Source organism: Oncorhynchus nerka, linkage group LG15, assembly GCF_034236695.1.
Source record: "Oncorhynchus nerka isolate Pitt River linkage group LG15, Oner_Uvic_2.0, whole genome shotgun sequence".
NCBI classification, from domain to species: Eukaryota; Metazoa; Chordata; class Actinopteri; order Salmoniformes; family Salmonidae; genus Oncorhynchus; species Oncorhynchus nerka.
This window is the reverse complement of record NC_088410.1, coordinates 3,011,417-3,030,510: the sequence shown is the minus strand read 5'-3', so window position 1 is coordinate 3,030,510 and position 19,094 is coordinate 3,011,417. Positions and strand designations below refer to the sequence as shown.

The window sequence follows — 19,094 nt, the reverse complement described above, 5'->3', positions numbered from 1 at the left end:
ACTGGAACCTGTCTTTACCATCCATACCAACTGGAACCTGTCTTTTACCATCCATATCAACTGGAACCTGTCTTTAACATCCCATACCAACTGTCTTTACCATCCATACCAACTGGAACCTGTCTTTACCATCCATATCCAACTGGAACCAACTGTCTTTACCATCCATATCAACTGGAACATGTCTTTACCATCCATACCAACGGAACCTGTCTTTACCATCCATCAACTGGAACCTGTCTTTACCATCCATACCAACTGGAACCTGTCTTTACCATCCATACCAACTGGAACCTGTCTTTTACCATCCATACCAACTGTCTTTACCATCCATACCAACTGGAACTGGTCTTTACCATCCATGCAACTGGAACCTGTCTTTACCATCCATACCAACTGGAACTGGTCTTTACCATCCATACCAACTGGAACCTGTCTTTACCATCCATACCAACTGGAACCTGTCTATACCATCCATACCAACTGGAACCTGTCTTTACCATCCATACCAACTGTCTTTACCATCCATACCAACTGGAACCTGTCTTTACCATCCATACCAACTGGAACCTGTCTTTACCATCCATGAACTGGAACATGTCTTTACCATCCATATCAACTGAACAATGTCTTTACCATCCATACCAACTGGAACCTGTCTTTACCATCCACCAACTGGAACCTGTCTTTACCATCCATACCAACTGAACCTGTCTTTACCATCCATACCAACTGAACCTGTCTTTACCATCCATACCAACTGGAACCTGTCTTTACCATCCATACCAACTGTCTTTACCATCCATACCAACTGGAACCGGTCTTTACCATCCATACCAACTGGAACCTGTCTTTACCATCCATATCAACTGGAACCTGTCTTTACCATCCATACCAACTGGAACCATCTTTACCATCCATACCAACTGGAACCTGTCTTTACACCATCCATACCAACTGGAACCTGTCTATACCATCCATACCAACTGGAACCTGTCTATACCATCCATACCAACTGGAACCTGTCTATACCATCCATATCAACTGGAACCTGTCTTTACCATCCATACCAACTGTCTTTACCATCCATATCAACTGGAACCTGTCTTTACCATCCATACCAACTGGAACCATCCATACCAACTGGAACCTGTCTTTACCATCCATACCAACTGGAACCTGTCTTTACCATCCATATCAACTGGAACCTGTCTTTACCATCCATATCAACTGGAACCTGTCTTTACCATCCATACCAACTGGAACCTGTCTTTACCATCCATACCAACTGGAACCTGTCTTTACCATCCATACCAACTGGAACCTGTCTATACCATCCATACCAACTGGAACCTGTCTATACCATCCATACCAACTGGAACCTGTCTATACCATCCATATCAACTGGAACCTGTCTTTACCATCCATATCAACTGGAACCGGTCTTTACCATCCATACCAACTGGAACCTGTCTTTACCATCCATACCAACTGGAACCTGTCTTTACCATCCATATCAACTGGAACCTGTCTTTACCATCCATACCAACTGTCTTTACCATCCATACCAACTGGAACCTGTCTTTACCATCCATACCAACTGGTCTTTACCATCCATATCAACTGGAACCTGTCTTTACCATCCATATCAACTGGAACCTGTCTTTACCATCCATACCAACTGGAACCTGTCTTTACCATCCATACCAACTGGAACCTGTCTTTACCATCCATACCAACTGTCTTTACCATCCATACCAACTGTCTTTACCATCCATACCAACTGTCTTTACCATCCATACCACCTGTCTTTACCATCCATACCAACTGGAACCTGTCTTTACCATCCATACCAACTGGAACCTGTCTTTACCATCCATACCAACTGGAACCTGTCTTTACCATCCATACCAACTGGAACCTGTCTTTACCATCCATACCAACTGGAACCTGTCTTTACCATCCATACCAACTGGAACCTGTCTTTACCTGAGACAAGCGCTACAAATAGTCCACGTTGTAGCCTTAGAAACAAGGTTCATGATATCAGTAAGTTGCTAGTAACAGACAACATTCATATACTTTCTCTGAAACTCACTTAGGGATTACCTTTTGATGTACCAAGGGTAGCAATACGTGGTTACGACCTCTATGGAAGAGACAGAAATTCCAATGGGGGTGGTGTCTCTGTTTATACTCAGTCATATTCCTGTTAAGCTCAGAGACGATCTAATGTGTAATGCTGTGGAAGTAATATGGCTACAGGTTCACCTGCCTCACCTAAAGCCCATTCTGGTGGGAAGCTGCTATAGATCACCAAGTGCTAACAGTCAGTATCTGGATAATGTTAAATACTGTTGTAGTAATATGGCTACAGGTTCACCTGCCTCACCTAAAGCCCATTCTGGTGGGAAGCTGCTATAGATCACCAAGTGCTAACAGTCAGTATCTGGATAAAACATGTGTGAAATACTTGGTAATGTATGCGATGTCAACAGAGAGGTATATTTTCTGGGTGACTAAATATTTACGGGTTTTCATCAAGCTGTCCACTCAGGAATACTCTATCAAGCTGTCCACTCAGGAATACTCTATCAAGCTGTCCACTCAGGAATACTCTATCAAGCTGTCCACTCAGGAATACTCTATCAAGCTGTCCCCTCAGGAATACTCTATCAAGCTGTCCACTCAGGAATACTCTTCCAACTGTAACTGGTGCCTGTATCCTGGTTCAGGTTATCGAATCAACCTACCAGGGTCGTTACAAACAGCACAGGAATTAAATCATCCACACGTATTGATCACATCTTTACTAATTCTGCAGAAATTTGTTTGAAAGCAGTATCCAAATCCATCGGATGTAGTGATCACAATATAGGAGCCATATGTAGGAAAACTAGAGGCTGGGCTAACATAGTGTATAAGAGGTCATACAAGAGGTATTGTAGTGATTCCTATGTTGAAGATGTGAATAATATTTGTTGGTCTGTAATGAGGAGCAACCAGACTCTGCTGGTCTGTGGTGTGTGATGAGGAGCAACCAGACTCTGCTGGTCTGTGGTGTGTAATGAGGAGCAACCAGACTCTGCTGGTCTGTGGTGTGTAATGAGGAGCAACCAGACTCTGCTGGTCTGTGGTGTGTAATGAGGAGCAACCATACTCTGCTGGTATGTGGTGTGTAATGAGGAGCAACCAGACTCTGCTGGTCTGTGGTGTGTAATGAGGAGCAACCAGACTCTGCCCGTGACACATTTATGACGTTTCACATCCCAGTTACTAATAAGCACGCACCCCATTAAGAAAACGACTGTAAAAAATACTGTCCAAACCTTGTCGATTGATGAGGAATTGAAAAATGGTATGGTTGAGAGGGATGAGGCGAAAGGAATGACAAATAAGTCTGGCTGCACAGCCGATTGGCTACTGAAGTCGTGACTCAAACTGAAAAAAGAAGAAGAATAAACTGTACTATGAAACAAAGATAAATGACCTACAGCTTATAAAGGGTTCATAAGGCCTTCATAAACACTATGTGAATGTGTCACAAATGATCTTGAACCTTATGTCATGCTTTATAAAGGGTTCATAAATGTGGCATACTGTGTGACATAACCACACATGTCAAATGTGACATAACCCACTATGTCAAATGTGACATAACCCACTATGTCAAATGGGACATAACCCACTATGTGAAATGTGACATAACCACCAATGTCAAATCTGACATAACCCACTATGTGAAATATAACAAAACCAGGGCATTATAAAGGTCGGGATAAGGCTTTATAAATCATATTAAATTGGGGCTTCATAAAGTATCTATAACCTTGTTATAGCATCTTGGTATAGAGCATTGCAACACCAGGATAGTGGGGTAGATTTCCGGGACCACCCGTATGTAAACGTTTACGCACAACTGTAAATCTCTTACCTTGAGATGGGGGCTTTCATCAAGGTCAGTGTTTCATTATGTTGAGGGGCTTTCATCAAGGTCAGTGTTTCCTTATGTTGAGGGGCTTTCATCAAGGTCAGTGTTTCCTTTAGTTGAGGGGCTTTCATCAAGGTCAGTGTTTCATTATGTTGAGGGGCTTTCATCAAGGTCAGTGTTTCCTTATGTTGAGGGGCTTTCATCAAGGTCAGTGTTTCATTATGTTGAGGGGCTTTCATCAAGGTCAGTGTTTCATTATGTTGAGGGGCTTTCATCAAGGTCAGTGTTTCCTTCAGTTGAGGGGCTTTCATCAAGGTCAGTGTTTCATTATGTTGAGGGGCTTTCATCAAGGTCAAGGTTTCATTATGTTGAGGGGCTTTCATCCAGGTCAGTGTTTCCTTATGTTGAGGGGCTTTCATCAAGGTCAGTGTTTCATTATGTTGGGGCGCTTTCATAGAGGTCAGTGTTTCAATATGTCGAGGGGCTTTCATCAAGGTCAGTGTTTCCTTATGTTGAGGGGCTTTCATCAAGATCAGTGTTTCAATATGTTGAGGGGCTTTCATCAAGGTCAGTGTTTCATTATGTTGAGGGGCTTCTTCAAGGTCAGTGTTTCCTTATGTTGAGGGGCTTTCATCAAGGTCAATGTTTCAATATGTTGAGGGGCTTTCATCAAGGTCAGTGTTTCCTTATGTTGAGGGGCTTTCATCAAGGTCAGTGTTTCATTATGTTGAGGGGCTTTCATCAAGGTCAGTGTTTCCTTATGTTGAGGGGCTTTCATCAAGGTCAGTGTTTCCTTATGTTGAGGGGCTTTCATCAAGGTCAGTGTTTCCTTATGTTGAGGGGCTTTCATCAAGGTCAGTGTTTCATTATGTTGAGGGGCTTTCATCAAGGTCAGTGTTTCCTTATGTTGAGGGGCTTTCATCAAGGTCAGTGTTTCATTATGTTGAGGGCTTTCATCAAGGTCAGTGTTTCCTTATGTTGAGGGCTTTCATCAAGGTCAGTGTTTCCTTATGTTGAGGGGCTTTCATCAAGGTCAGTGTTTCCTTATGTTGAGGGGCTTTCATCAAGGTCAGTGTTTCATTATGTTGAGGGGCTTTCATCAAGGTCAGTGTTTCCTTATGTTGAGGGGCTTTCATCAAGGTCAGTGTTTCATTATGTTGAGGGGCTTTCATCATTTACATTTACATTTAAGTCATTTAGCAGACGCTCTTATCCAGAGCGACTTACAAATTGGTGCATTCACCTTATGACCTCCAGTGGAACAGTAGTGCATCTAAATCTTTTCAGGGGGAGGGGGGGTGAGAGGGATTACTTTATCCTATCCTAGGTATTCCTTAAAGAGGTGGGGTTTCAGGTGTCTCCGGAAGGTGGTGATTGACTCCGCTGTCCTGGCGTCGTGAGGGAGTTTGTTCCACCATTGGGGGGCCAGAGCAGCGAACAGTTTTGACTGGGCTGAGCGGGAACTGTACTTCCTCAGTGGTAGGGAGGCGAGCAGGCCAGAGGTGGATGAACGCAGTGCCCTTGTTTGGGTGTAGGGCCTGATCAGAGCCTGGAGGTACTGAGGTGCCGTTCCCCTCACAGCTCCGTAGGCAAGCACCATGGTCTTGTAGCGGATGCGAGCTTCAACTGGAAGCCAGTGGGAGAGCGGAGGAGCGGGGTGACGTGAGAGAACTTGGGAAGGTTGAACACCAGACGGGCTGCGGCGTTCTGGATGAGTTGTAGGGTTTAATGGCACAGGCAGGGAGCCCAGCCAACAGCGAGTTGCAGTAATCCAGACGGGAGATGACAAGTGCCTGGATTAGGACCTGCGCCGCTTCCTGTGTGAGGCAGGGTCGTACTCTGCGGATGTTGTAGAGCATGAACCTACAGGAACGGGCCACCGCCTTGATGTTATTTGAGAACGACAGGGTGTTGTCCAGGATCACGCCAAGGTTCTTAGCGCTCTGGGACGAGGACACAATGGAGTTGTCAACCGTGATGGCGAGATCATGGAACGGGCAGTCCTTCCCCGGGAGGAAGAGCAGCTCCGTCTTGCCGAGGTTCAGCTTGAGGTGATGATCCGTCATCCACACTGATATGTCTGCCAGACATGCAGAGATGCGATTCGCCACCTGGTCATCAGAAGGGGAAAGGAGAAGATTAATTGTGTGTCGTCTGCATAGCAATGATAGGAGAGACCATGTGAGGTTATGACAGAGCCAAGTGACTTGGTGTATAGCGAGAATAGGAGAGGGCCTAGAACAGAGCCCTGGGGACACCAGTGGTGAGAGCACGTGGTGTGGGAGACGGATTCTCGCCACGCCACCTGGTAGGAGCGACCTGTCAGGTAGGACGCAATCCAAGCGTGGGCCGCGCCGGGAGATGCCCAACTCGGAGAGGGTGGTGGAGGAGGATCTGATGGTTCACAGTATCGAAGGCAGCCGATAGGTCTAGAAGGATGAGAGCAGAGGAGAGAGAGTTAGCTTTAGCAGTGCGGAGCGCCTCCGTGATACAGAGAGAAGAGCAGTCTCAGTTGAATGACTAGTCTTGAAACCTGACTGATTTGGATCAAGAAGGTCATTCTGAGAGAGATAGCGGAGAGGAGAGCTGGCCAAGGACGGCACGTTCAAGAGTTTTGGAGAGAAAAGAAAGAAGGGATACTGGTCTGTAGTTGTTGACATCGGAGGGATCGAGTGTAGGTTTTTCAGAAGGGGGTGCAACTCTCGCTCTCTTGAAGACGGAAGGGACGTAGCCAGCGGTCAGGGATGAGTTGATGAGCGAGGTGAGGTAAGGGGAGGTCTCCGGAAATGGTCTGGAGAAGAGAGGAGGGGATAGGGTCAAGCGGGCAGGTTGTAGGGCGGCCGGCCGTCACAAGACGCGAGATTTCATCTGAGAGAGAGGGGAGAAAGAGGTCAGAGCACAGGGTAGGGCAGTGTGAGCAGAACCAGCGGTGTCGTTTGACTTAGCAAACGAGGATCGGATGTCGTCGACCTTCTTTTCAAAATGGTTGTGAAGTCATCTGCAGAGAGGGGAGGGGATTCAGGAGGGAGGAGAAGGTTGCAAAGAGCTTCCTAGGGTTAGAGGCAGATGCTTGGAATTTAGAGTGGTAGAAAGTGGCTTTAGCAGCAGAGAGAGAAGAGGAAAATGTAGAGAGGAGGAGTGAAAGGATGTCAGGTCCGCAGGGAGGCGGGAGTTTTCCTCCATTTCCGCTCGGCTGCCCGGAGCCCTGTTCTGTGAGCTCGCAATGAGTCGTCGAGCCACGGAGCGGGAGGGGAGGACCGAGCCGGCCTGGAGGATAGGGGACATAGAGAGTCAAAGGATGCAGAAAGGGAGGAGAGGAGGGTTGGGGAGGCAGAATCAGGAGATAGGTTGGAGAAGGTTTGAGCAGAGGGAAGAGATGATAGGATGGAAGAGGAGAGAGTAGCGGGGGAGAGAGAGCGAAGGTTGGGACGGCGCGATACCATCCCAGTAGGGGCTGTGTGGGAAGTGTTGGATGAGAGAGAGGGAAAAGGATACAAGGTAGTGGTCGGAGACTTGGAGGGAGTTGCAACGAGGTTAGTGGAAGAACAGCATCTAGTAAAGATGAGGTCGAGCGTATTTCCTGCCTTGTGAGTAGGGGGAAGGTGAGAGGGTGAGGTCAAAGGAGAGGAGTGGAAAGAAGGAGGCAGAGAGGAATGAGTCAAAGGTAGGCGTGGGGAGGTTAAAGTCGCCCAGAACTGTGAGAGGTGAGCCGTCCTCAGGAAAGGAGCTTATCAAGGCATCAAGCTCATACTCAAGCTTACATACTGGGAACCACTATCTGGACTTTCTTTAAAAGAAGTGGTCATTTCTAGAACGTTGGGACATTGTTTACTTCCTCTTTCTATTCCACATCAAGTAATTCATGCAGCAGTAAGATTTAATAAAAACAAACAGATAAAACCAGATAAAAATATACACCTTATGCAACAGCAACACAAACACAGACACATCCATACAAACACACGATAACATACGCACTATACACACACACACGTACACATGGATCTTGTGTAATAGATATATGGTAGCGGAGTAGGGGCCTGAGGGCACACACTTACTTAATATGTTGTGAAATCTGTTATACATTTTAAAAAACATTACAATATATTCATAACTGCCTTATTAATTTTGCTGGACCCCAGGAAGAGTAGCTGCTACCTTGGTAGCTGCTAATGGGGATCCATAATAAACCCCAGGAAGAGTAGCTGCTACCTTGGTACCTTGGTAGCAGCTAATGGGGATCCATAATAAACCCCAGGAAGAGTAGCTGCTACCTTGGTAGCTGCTAATGGGGACCAATATTAAATACAAATACAAATGTGGGGTCCCCTAAGAGGATCTTTAACCTTATCAAACACATTAATAAATGTGGGGTCCCCTGAGAGGATCTTTAACCTTATCAAACACATTAATAAATGTGGGGTCCCCTGAGAGGATCCTTAATCTTATCAAACACATTAATAAATGTGGGGTCCCCTGAGAGGATCCTTAATCTTATCAAACACATGTATAACTTGTTTCTCTTCAAATGGGTATAGAATACAACCATTTTACACTGTCAGAATTCACTTTCATGTCATTATGTGTTGGCACAGCCTGTGGGACCTCACATTTAGTTACATAGAAAGACACGTTTATATTATTATCATAAACACATGATCAAAAATATAAAAACAACAACTTCAGAACATTGACTGAGTTACAGTTGATATGAGGAACTCAGTCAACATCACCAGCCCTGACTTACCACTCTATGTTAGTGAATCAGTAGCATTGAGTAGAACTCAGTCAACATCACCAGTCCTGACTCACCACTCTATGTAGTAAATTAGTAGCATTGAGTAGATCTCCACAAACCATTTCTGACCTGGCTTTGTGCACAGGGGGCGTTGTCATGATGAAACAGGAAAGAGCTTTTCCCCAAAACTGTTGCCACAGAGTTTGAAGCACAGAATCGTCTAGTGTCATTGTACGCTGATGGGGTTAAGATTTCCCTTCAATGGAACTAAGGGACCTAGACTTGACCATGGGAGAACAACCAGCCCCAGACCATTATTCCTCCTGCACCACATTGACCATGGGAGAACAACCAGCCCCAGACCATTATTCCTCCTGCACCACATAGACCATGGGAGAACAAACAGCCCCAGACCATTATTCCTCCTGCACCACATTGACCATGGGAGAAAACAGCCCCAGACCATTATTCCTCCTGCACCACATTGACCATGGGAGAACAAACAGCCCCAGACCATTATTCCTCCTGCACCACATTGACCATGGGAGAACACACAGCCCCAGACCAGTATTCCTCCTGCACCACATTGACCATGGGAGAACAAACAGCCCCAGACCATTATCCCTCCTGCACCACATTGACCATGGGAGAACAAACAGCCCCAGACCATTATCCCTCCTGCACCACATTGACCATGGGAGAACAAACAGCCCCAGACCATTATTCCTCCTGCACCACATTGACCATGGGAGAACAAACAGCCCCAGACCATTATTCCTCCTGCACCACATTGACCATGGGAGAACAAACAGCCCCAGACCATTATTCCTCCTGCACCACATTGACCATGGGAGAACAAACAGCCCCAGACCATTATTCCTCCTGCACCACATTGACCATGGGAGAACAAACAGCCCCAGACCATTATTCCTCCTGCACCACATTGACCATGGGAGAACAAACAGCCCCAGACCATTATTCCTCCTGCACCACATTGACCATGGGAGAACAAACAGCCCCAGACAAGTATTCCTCCTGCACCACATTGACAATGGGAGAACAACCAGCCCCAGACCATTATTCCTCCTGCACCACATTGACCATGGGAGAAAACAGCCCCAGACCATTATTCCTCCTGCACCACATTTACCATGGGAGAACAAACAGCTGGTTTGATTTCGCCCCCAAAAACATGATTACTTGCCTCTGAAATGAAACCCTCAAGTGATATATTTAAACAAATGCAAGTCTGTCATTGAACAACCCCATGCCACGATTAGATAGTAAAAAACAACATATCTTTCATACATTTCTTTAAACAACAAAAAGAAGCGGTCGCTAATTGGTTGAATTTCTGAAAATTGATATACGGGGTTTTGGAAAGAAACCCTTCACCTGGAGGAGGGAAAGAAGCGGTCGCTGATTGGTTGAATACCAGGGGCGCAAGATGGAGTTGTCAACAAATCACATGACAGAAATATGATGCCAAGTTTTGAAGCTACATAAAGTGATCTGTGCATTTGAACAACAGCATAAATACACCCATTTCACAATGTTCATGCCAACAACCGAATGAGAACTGCTGCACATGCTGCCACTGTTTTGAACAAAATAGATAATACTATTCAGAACGAACAGCCAGGTCGCGAATGAACGAGTGTCACCAGGCAGAACACAACAAACAATAAGTGAAAACACATGATCTAACTGGGGCTAGCTAGCTAACGTAATGTCACAAAGCATGATGCGCTAACCGGTTAATGTTCATTCTGAAATAACGTCATATTTCCCGAGTTAGCTATGAGTTTAGAAACACTTGATATTGGCATGGTGGATAATTTGATTAAAAAATTATCGACCAAACTATTTCTCGAAGTTTCTCAACATTACTGTAGCTGGGTAATTAACAAAATATGTCGCCCTGTCAACATCTGCATGCCCTGTATCACAACCGGCGGTGATCGGGAGTCCCATTGGGCGGGGCACAATTGGCCCAGCGTCGTCCGGGTTAGGGAGGGTTTGGCTGGGGTAGGCCGTCATTATAAATAATAATTTGTTCTTAACTGACTAAAAAATAAAAACACGTCGCCCTGTCACCTACAGTTGAACCTGACAAACAACGCCAGGCGGTAACAATAAAATTGGCCATGCTTTTTTTGTCCTACCAGATCCGTGATGAGATGGCTCTTACTATTGTAACCATCTGTCCTTTTTTGGATGTAGTTTTCAGGTTTCTCAGGTCCCAGGCTCCTATAATGAGGTACTAGGTTTTAAAAACCAGACATTCGCCATTAGCCTATTTAAAGGTTGACAACAATGTACATTCCTCTCTGATTACTACGAAGGATCGTTCACGAGCAAATGTTTTTGTTAGGGACCGGACATATGAAGTCAAGTGTTGATTTGATAGAAGAAAACGAATCATAAACAATTGCATTTAAATATCTTGTTCGCTATAACTATTGCATTGAAGTGAAAATTGTAAAAAAAAATATTAAAAAAACATCTGTCCTACTTTTACAACCTTTGACTGGCATAAAACAGCGTGTTCATTTGATAGAAATAATCAAATCATATAAAAATGCATTTCAATCTGTTGTTCACAGTAACTTTTTTAATTTGTTGTCATAGAAACATCAAAACAAGTGCAAAATATTCTAAAAACATCTGGGAAAGATACTTATATACTTATAAAGTATACTTACATATACTTTAGTTGGAGAAACAGAACGGAAACAGGAAGGAAGAAAACAGGGCGGCTTGACATCAAGAAGAGGACAACAGAATGCAGACAATATTTCATGATTAATCCTGTCGTCAAGGCTTCACCCTTTATTATATAGAACCCCCCCCCCCTGTCTCCTTCCTAGAAAACGTCAACCTTCTAAGCTGTAAACCATTTGTCAACAGTATCTATTGACTCTCAATTGCTCAAACAGAATGCCGCATTAGGCTATAAACTCCACAGCACATTTTCAAAGCTTTGTGTTAAAAAGGAATTAAACCCCAGTGTGACGTTTGCCAACGCGCGCGTCACAGTTCACCACATTAATGAATGTTGAATGTCAACACTTTATTTTATAATCCACTGACAGGGCCGTTTCTGAAACATTTCAACATTTATTTTTCAATAAACTACTAACCTAACTAGCCCATATGCCACTGGGTGATGTAAGTTGTCATTGTTTTTAGGCAGAACTATATGAAGTTTTACTATGTGTTGTTGCCGGTGCGTCTTGGTTAATGTATTAGTCAATGTATTAGTCTATTAGCAGACGCTCTTATTCAAAGCGACTCATAGGAGCAATTAGGGATAAGTACCTTGCTCAAGGGCACATCGGTAGATTTGTCACCTATCCGGCTCTGGCATTCGAACCACCAACACTCTTAACCACTAGGCCACCTGCCACCTGATTTATTTTCAGAAAAATGTCGCCCTCATCAATCTGTCACGTAATCCTGCCTAATGGGAAGGTCAGCCCTGGAGGAAAGTATTGGCTGTAAGAAGTAAGAGAACATAACATGGTTGTTTTAAATTACTTCTAAGAACATTGCATGAATAAACAATGTAATTAAAAATTTTTAATCTGCGTTACCCACTCCGGTCAGCAGATGGCGATATGATTATTTCAGGGGCGGAAGGGTAGCCTAGTGGTTAGAGCGTTGGACTAGTAACCGGAGGGTTGTAAGTTCAAACCCCCGAGCTGACAAGGTACAAATCTGTCGTTCTGCCCCTGAACAGGCAGTTAACCCACTGTTCCTAGGCCGTCATTGAAAATAAGAATTTCTTTCTAACTGACTTGCCTAGTTAAATAAAGGTCAAATAAAAATAATTTAAAAAAGGTGATGCTTCTTCCGTGACGTATAATCTAGTGGACGGAACTGGAAGCTTCAACTGCGACAACAGGAATGGATTCAACCACCTTGGTAGCAAACATAAAACCGAAACATTGAAGCGATTTAGACCAATCTTGTGTATATTAATCTGTGTTTTTAACATTCTGTTTACGTATTTACTAGTTAACAAACGCAATTTGCTTGTTATATGACATTTGTTAATTTGTTAAATTGATACTGAGTCTATCACTTTTCAAGTCGCTAACTAGCTAACATCCCCGACCATGAGCTCACTAAACTACTCCTCCCTTGCTAAAGAAGAGGGGGTCTACTGGACGGAGAAAGAATCTCTGGGGCTGAACATTATCGTGAAAGAAGAAGACTATGATATTCCAGTGGATGGAGAAGAAGAACCTTTTGGAGTGAAAGAGGAAGAGGGGGAGGTTGAACCGTTTAGAAATGTTAAGGAGGAAGATGAGGCTATTGCATTGAATGAAAAGGAGGATGATATAGTGAAAGAGGAGGAAGAACCTTTTGGAGTGAAAGAGGAAGAGGAGGCTATCGCAATAAAAGAGGAGGAAGACGTTTTGGGAGTGAAAGAGGAGGAGACTGAAGATGAGGAGACAGACGATGAGGAGACTGAATATGAGAAGACTGAAGATCTGAATAACACCAGTGAGTATTATCTTTAAGAAACACAGGGGCATAGACTCTGGACTTGTTGAACTAATGTGTTTTTACGGGGTTTTCTACTGTAGTTCTACACAGGAATATGTTCAGTACTGTAGGAATTGTTGAATAAGTAATCTGGGATTGGTATATGCAGGCTGGGTATAATCTGTGGAACGTTCCAACAGGAATCTGTTCCAAAAAAACGTAATGCAAACAAGCATGATGACTGAAAGGCAAACTCACCACCTGGCTAACTAGCTGCAAATCAACTCAAGTAGCATGATCAAATCACCACCTGGCTAACTAGCTGCTGAATAGGCATCAACTCACCACCTGGCTAACTAGCTGCTGAATAGGCATCAACTCACCACCTGGCTAACTAGCTGCTGAATAGGCATCAACTCACCACCTAACTAACTAGCTGCTGAATAGGCATCAACTTACCACCTATTATTAATGTTTGTCCGTAGGCTACTAGCTGCTGAATGGATAAACGCTACCAGGTGATAAACGTGGTGAAAAAACGTCATGAAATAACCCACTCTCTACCCGGTATCTTATTCTGCCTCTATACAACTTTGTATGCGCTGTTTGTTACAGAATCCTGTTGGAACGTTCCACAAATTATACCCACCTGTATATAACACTTTTAAAAGTGTTAAATTAGTGATATATAGGCCTGGCTTAGCCCGTTCATATACGCTAACTAGCCTACATTTGGTGCCCTCGGCAAAACAGTATCTTGTTTACGGAGGGAGTTTTGTTACGAGCAACTATGCTCGGGCTGAACGTTAACACCGATCGCTTGCTGTACGGTTGCTGTACGGTCCAGGAAACATAAGCAGCGTATCTTTTACACCAGCAATAATTACTTTTCAAAAAAACAAAATACGTATTCTCAAGAGTTTAAACTTAGACCCCTTTTCTTGAATTACTTCATTTATTAATATGACGGGTCTAATGACATTCTACAACGATTCGCATTCGAGGTAACTCACGTCTTAAATCTGTATCTGTGTAGCCTTGTCCCACTTTAGAATTAGTATTCATTGTCAGTTCCGTTCTACTTAAAAGGTTGTTACTTACGTCACTGAGCGCTGCCCAGTAAATAATTAGATCCTATTGTTAGGTGCTAGATTTGCAAGGTTTCTTATTGATGTGGCACTGACTCGCCCCTGGGTTAAAAAATAAAAATAAATGTTTGGGTGGGGTAGATCAGCTTTAATATTCTAGGTTATGGCTTCTATCAATGTAATCGTCTGCTTCATTTCCAATCCCCCATCTATTTTCTTGTAAATGTATATCACACACACACACACACACACACACACACACACACAGTACCAGTCAAAAGTTATTCAAGGGTTTTTATTTTTTTACTATTTTCTACATTGTAGAATAATAGTGAGGACATCAACACTATCAAATAACACATATGGAATCATGTAGTAACCAAAACAAGTGTTAAACAAATCAAAAATATATTTTAGCCACATGATGACTGCTTTGCACACTCTTGGCATTCTCTCAACCAGCTTCACCTGGAATACTTTTTCAACAGTCTTGAAGGAGTTCTCACATATGGCTGCTTTTCCTTCACTCTGTGGTCCACTCTGTGGTCCAATTCATCCCAAATTCATCCCAAATCATCTCAATTAGGTTGAGGTCAGGTGATTGTGGAGGCCAGGTCATCTGATGCAGCACTCCATCACTCTCCTTCTTGGTCAAATAGCCCTTACACAGCCTGGAGGTGTGTTGGGCTGTTGTCCTGTTGAAAACTAAATGATAGTCCCACTAAGTGCAAACCAGATGGGATGACGTATCGCTGCAGAGTGCTGTGGTAGCGATGCTGGTTAAGTGTGCCTTGAATTCTAAATAAATCACTTACAGTGTCACCAGCAAAGCACCCCAACCCCATAACACCTCCTCCTCCTTGCTTCACGGTGGGAACCACACATGCGGAGATAATCCGTTCACCTACTCTGCGTCTCACAAAGACACGGCCATTGGAACCAAAAATCTCAAATCAGACCAAAGGACAGATTTCCACCAGTCTAATGTCCATGGCTCATGTTTCTTGGCCCAAGCAAGTTTATTCTTCTCATTGGTGTCCTTTAGAAGTGGTTTCTTTGCAGCAATTCGACCACCAAGGCCTGATTCATGCAGTCTCCTCTGGGTCTTCCTTTCCTGTGGCGGTCCTCATGAGAGCCAGTTTAATCATAACTCTTGATGTTTTTTGCAACTGTACTTGAAGAAACGTTGAAAGTTCTTGAAATTTTCGTTTCTCTTTGCTTATTTGAGCTGGTCTTTTTAATTTTTTTACCTATATTTTACTAGGCAAGTCAGTTAAGAACAAATTCTTATTTTCAATGACGGCCTAGGAACCGAATAGGGCTGTCTTCTGTATACCCACCGGAATCCCCTCCGGCTAGATACGAGGTCGTCAAGGTTCTCTTTAACAGCTTTGAGAAAATCCTTGTAGATTATGCTCTCCCATCCGGGGGGCTTCGGCTTTTATAGGACTAACCCTGCCAGGAAGGCTCCGACTATTGACTGGGTGGTGCTGCTTCAGTGGGTCTCTGACAGCGTTCACCTTTTTTGTCTTGGCTGCGTAGACTACTTGCATTAGGCCTGTAAAACGGATAAGGACTTCTCCTTGGTGGGTGGGTCACTCAGGTGGGTGTCTAGGATATAGGGTTGGCAGCGTTCCTTCATAACAGGACAAAAAAATAAACAAACATTATATTTGTATGTCGCATCTCTGTGCGAAAGTGAAGACTCTCGCTCTGTCATTACTTCTGCTCACAGACACACATGGGCTCTGGCAATTGCAGACATTTTCCTTACTCACTCATCACACTTTTCCAATCACGCAAACACACGGACGCCCCATCTTCCAACACACCCGCACTCGCCACACACAGTGTTTTCTGAAAGAATTCAAACCCCTTGACTTTTTCCACATTTTCTTATGTTACAGCCTTATTCTAAGATGGATTAAATAGTTTTTCCCCTCATCAATCTAAACACAATAGCCCATAATGACATCACAATAGCCCATAATGACATCACAATATCCCATAATGGGAAAAAGAACTGAAATATATCGTTTACATTAGTATTCAGACCCTTTACTCAGTACTTTGTTGAAGCACCTTTGGCAGCGATTACAGCATCAAGTCTTCTTGGGTATGACGCTACAAGCTAAGGCTAGGCAATATGCCAAAAGTCAGCCTCGAAACCTTAATGATTTGGAGAAGATCCGCAAAGAGGAGTGGGACAAAATCCCTCCTGAGATGTGTGCAAACCTGGTGGCCAACTACAAATACTTATTTCCCTCATTAAAATGCAAATCAATTTCTAAAATGTTTGTGTTTTTCTGGATTTTTTAGTTGTTGTTATTCTGTCTCTCGCTGTTCCAATAAACCATTAAAATTATAGACGGATCATGTTTTTGTCAGTGGGCAAACGTACAAAATCAGCAGGGGATCAAATACTTTTTTCCATCACTGTAAATATATATATATATATATATATTTTTTTCATTCGATAATTATCCCGATATTAATCAAATAATGTTTAAAAGGTGCATATCTGCTTCACACTCAAGAATGCCTGAACAAACCAAAAGGCTTTAATGTTTCTCATTTATTGTCAGAAGTAGAACTTACCAATAAAATTATAACTCCACTTTTTTTTTTTTTTACCTGTAAACCCTTACAAATCACGAGCACTATTTTATTTATTAATTTCTTGCAAGTCAATATGCATTATAACCGTTAGCCAAGTGGTACATCACAGTCGGGGTAGTTGTTTATAACTGTTAGCCTAATGGTACGTCACAGTTGGGGTAGTTGTTTATAGCCTAATGGTACATCACAGTTGGGGTAGTTGTTTATAACTATTAGCCTAATGGTACGTCACAGTTGGGGTAGTTGTTTATAACTGTTAGCCTAATGGTACGTCACAGTTGGGGTAGTTGTTTATAGCCTAATGGTACGTCACAGTTGGGGTAGTTGTTTATAACTGTTAGCCTAATGGTACGTCACAGTTGGGGTAGTTGTTTATAACTGTTAGCCTAATGGTACATCACAGTTGGGGTAGTTGTTTATAACTGTTAGCCTAATGGTACATCACAGTTGGGGTAGTTGTTTATAACTGTTAGCCTAATGGTACGTTGGGGTAGTTGTTTATAGCTGTTAGCCTAATGGTACGTTGGGGTAGTTGTTTATAGCTGTTAGCCTAATGGTACATCACAGTTGGGGTAGTTGTTTATAACTGTTAGCCTAATGGTACATCACAGTTGGGGTAGTTGTTTATAACTATTAGCCTAATGGTACGTCACAGTTGGGGTAGTTGTTTATAACTATTAGCCTAATGGTACGTCACAGTTGGGGTAGTTGTTTATAACTGTTAGCCTAATGGTACATCACAGTTGGGGTAGTTGTTTATAACTGTTAGCCTAATGGTACATCACAGTTGGGGTAGTTGTTTATAACTGTTAGCCTAATGGTACGTTGGGGTAGTTGTTTATAACTGTTAGCCTAATGATACATCACAGTTGGGGTAGTTGTTTATAACTGTTAGCCTAATGGTACATCATAGTTGGGGTAGTTGTTTATAACCGTACCTTGTCAACTCAGGGGTTTGAACGTGCAACCTTCCATTTACTAGTCCAACGCTCTAACCACTAGGCTACGCTGACACTTTCTTACACACTTCAATTGCATCGATCCACCCGTTTGGTCTCTACCCCACTCTCGCTAAGAGAAATCAAGAGATTGTAATAAAAAGTTAATCACAATAATCCCTTTAGTTATGTACAAATGTAATTTCATTTTATCAGTTGATTGGGGGGGTGCACATTTTAGTTTCAACTAACCAATCACTTCAATATACACAATTGACAAGGTTACTTTACCAATGGCCAAGTGCAGACGATGTCCAAAACATTGCAGTCGGGTCCATTTGTTGATTTGAGTGGCTTTCACCACGTTCGCACCCCTATCTGTTGTAATGCAGACCTGTCTGTCTCGACTGAGTCCCCAGGAGGCCAGAGCGTCAGGAGGCATGAGCCCCTCTGCTATAGATTCACCCGTGTGGTCGTCGGGAAAGTTTGTTTGAAGGCATTTATTTAGAAGATTCCAGTCTTTGAAGATTCCGCTCTTTGTCAGTATAGTGGGTAGATTCCAGTCTTTGTCAGTATAGTGGATAGATTCCAGTCTTTGTCAGTATAGTGGGTAGATTCCGCTCTGTCAGTATAGTGGGTAGATTCCAGTCTGTCAGTATAGTGGGTAGATTCCGCTCTTTGTCAGTATAGTGGGTAGATTCCGCTCTTTGTCAGTATAGTGGGTAGATTCCGCTCTTTGTCAGTATAGTGGGTAGATTCCGCTCTTTGTCAGTATAGTGGGTAGATTCCAGTCTTTGTCAGTATAGTGGGTAGATTCCAGTCTTTGTCAGTATAGTGGGTAGATTCCAGTCTTTGTCAGTATAGTGGGTAGATTCCAGTCTTTGTCAGTATAGTGGGTAGTGAGGCTAATATAAGACTCTGGCGTGCGACTAGACCACAGATCGGTATTATTAACAAAAATATGTCAAATCTGTCTTGAGCAGTTCCTCAACATTTTCCCTACACTCGGCGTAGAGTTTACGCAGTGCGGTGTGAGAGAAATGTTTGCAGCCAGGGGAGCACGTACCTGGAGTCAATTCAATTGGTAAGCCTCTTGAAACCTCCCTTTTCGGCTGTGCTAATTGGTAGCATGTCCTTAGCAATGCAATGCACAATAGCATGTGTGATGTCTTTTGTGTCTTTTTGATGTTTGCTCAAAAACACGCTGTCAGTGTTGACTGCTTCGGGCGAACGTCCCTAGATTGTCTGGTGCTCGCAGGGCATAAACGCTGTCAGTGTTGACTGCT

At 43.4% G+C, this 19,094-nt stretch overlaps 1 protein-coding gene across 1 annotated transcript in view; it reads left to right on the top strand.

Annotated features, from left to right (window-relative positions):
* The first annotated feature begins 12,542 nt into the window (after positions 1 to 12,542).
* The window catches only part of LOC135559958 (zinc finger protein 436-like), a 42,501-nt gene continuing 35,949 nt past the window's right edge, over positions 12,543 to 19,094 (top strand). Inside the window, exon 1 of the mRNA XM_065000859.1 lies at positions 12,543 to 13,181. Within this exon, the coding sequence (XP_064856931.1) occupies positions 12,791 to 13,181 (391 nt within the window). The 5' untranslated portion in view covers positions 12,543 to 12,790. The remainder of the gene's footprint in view (positions 13,182 to 19,094) is intronic.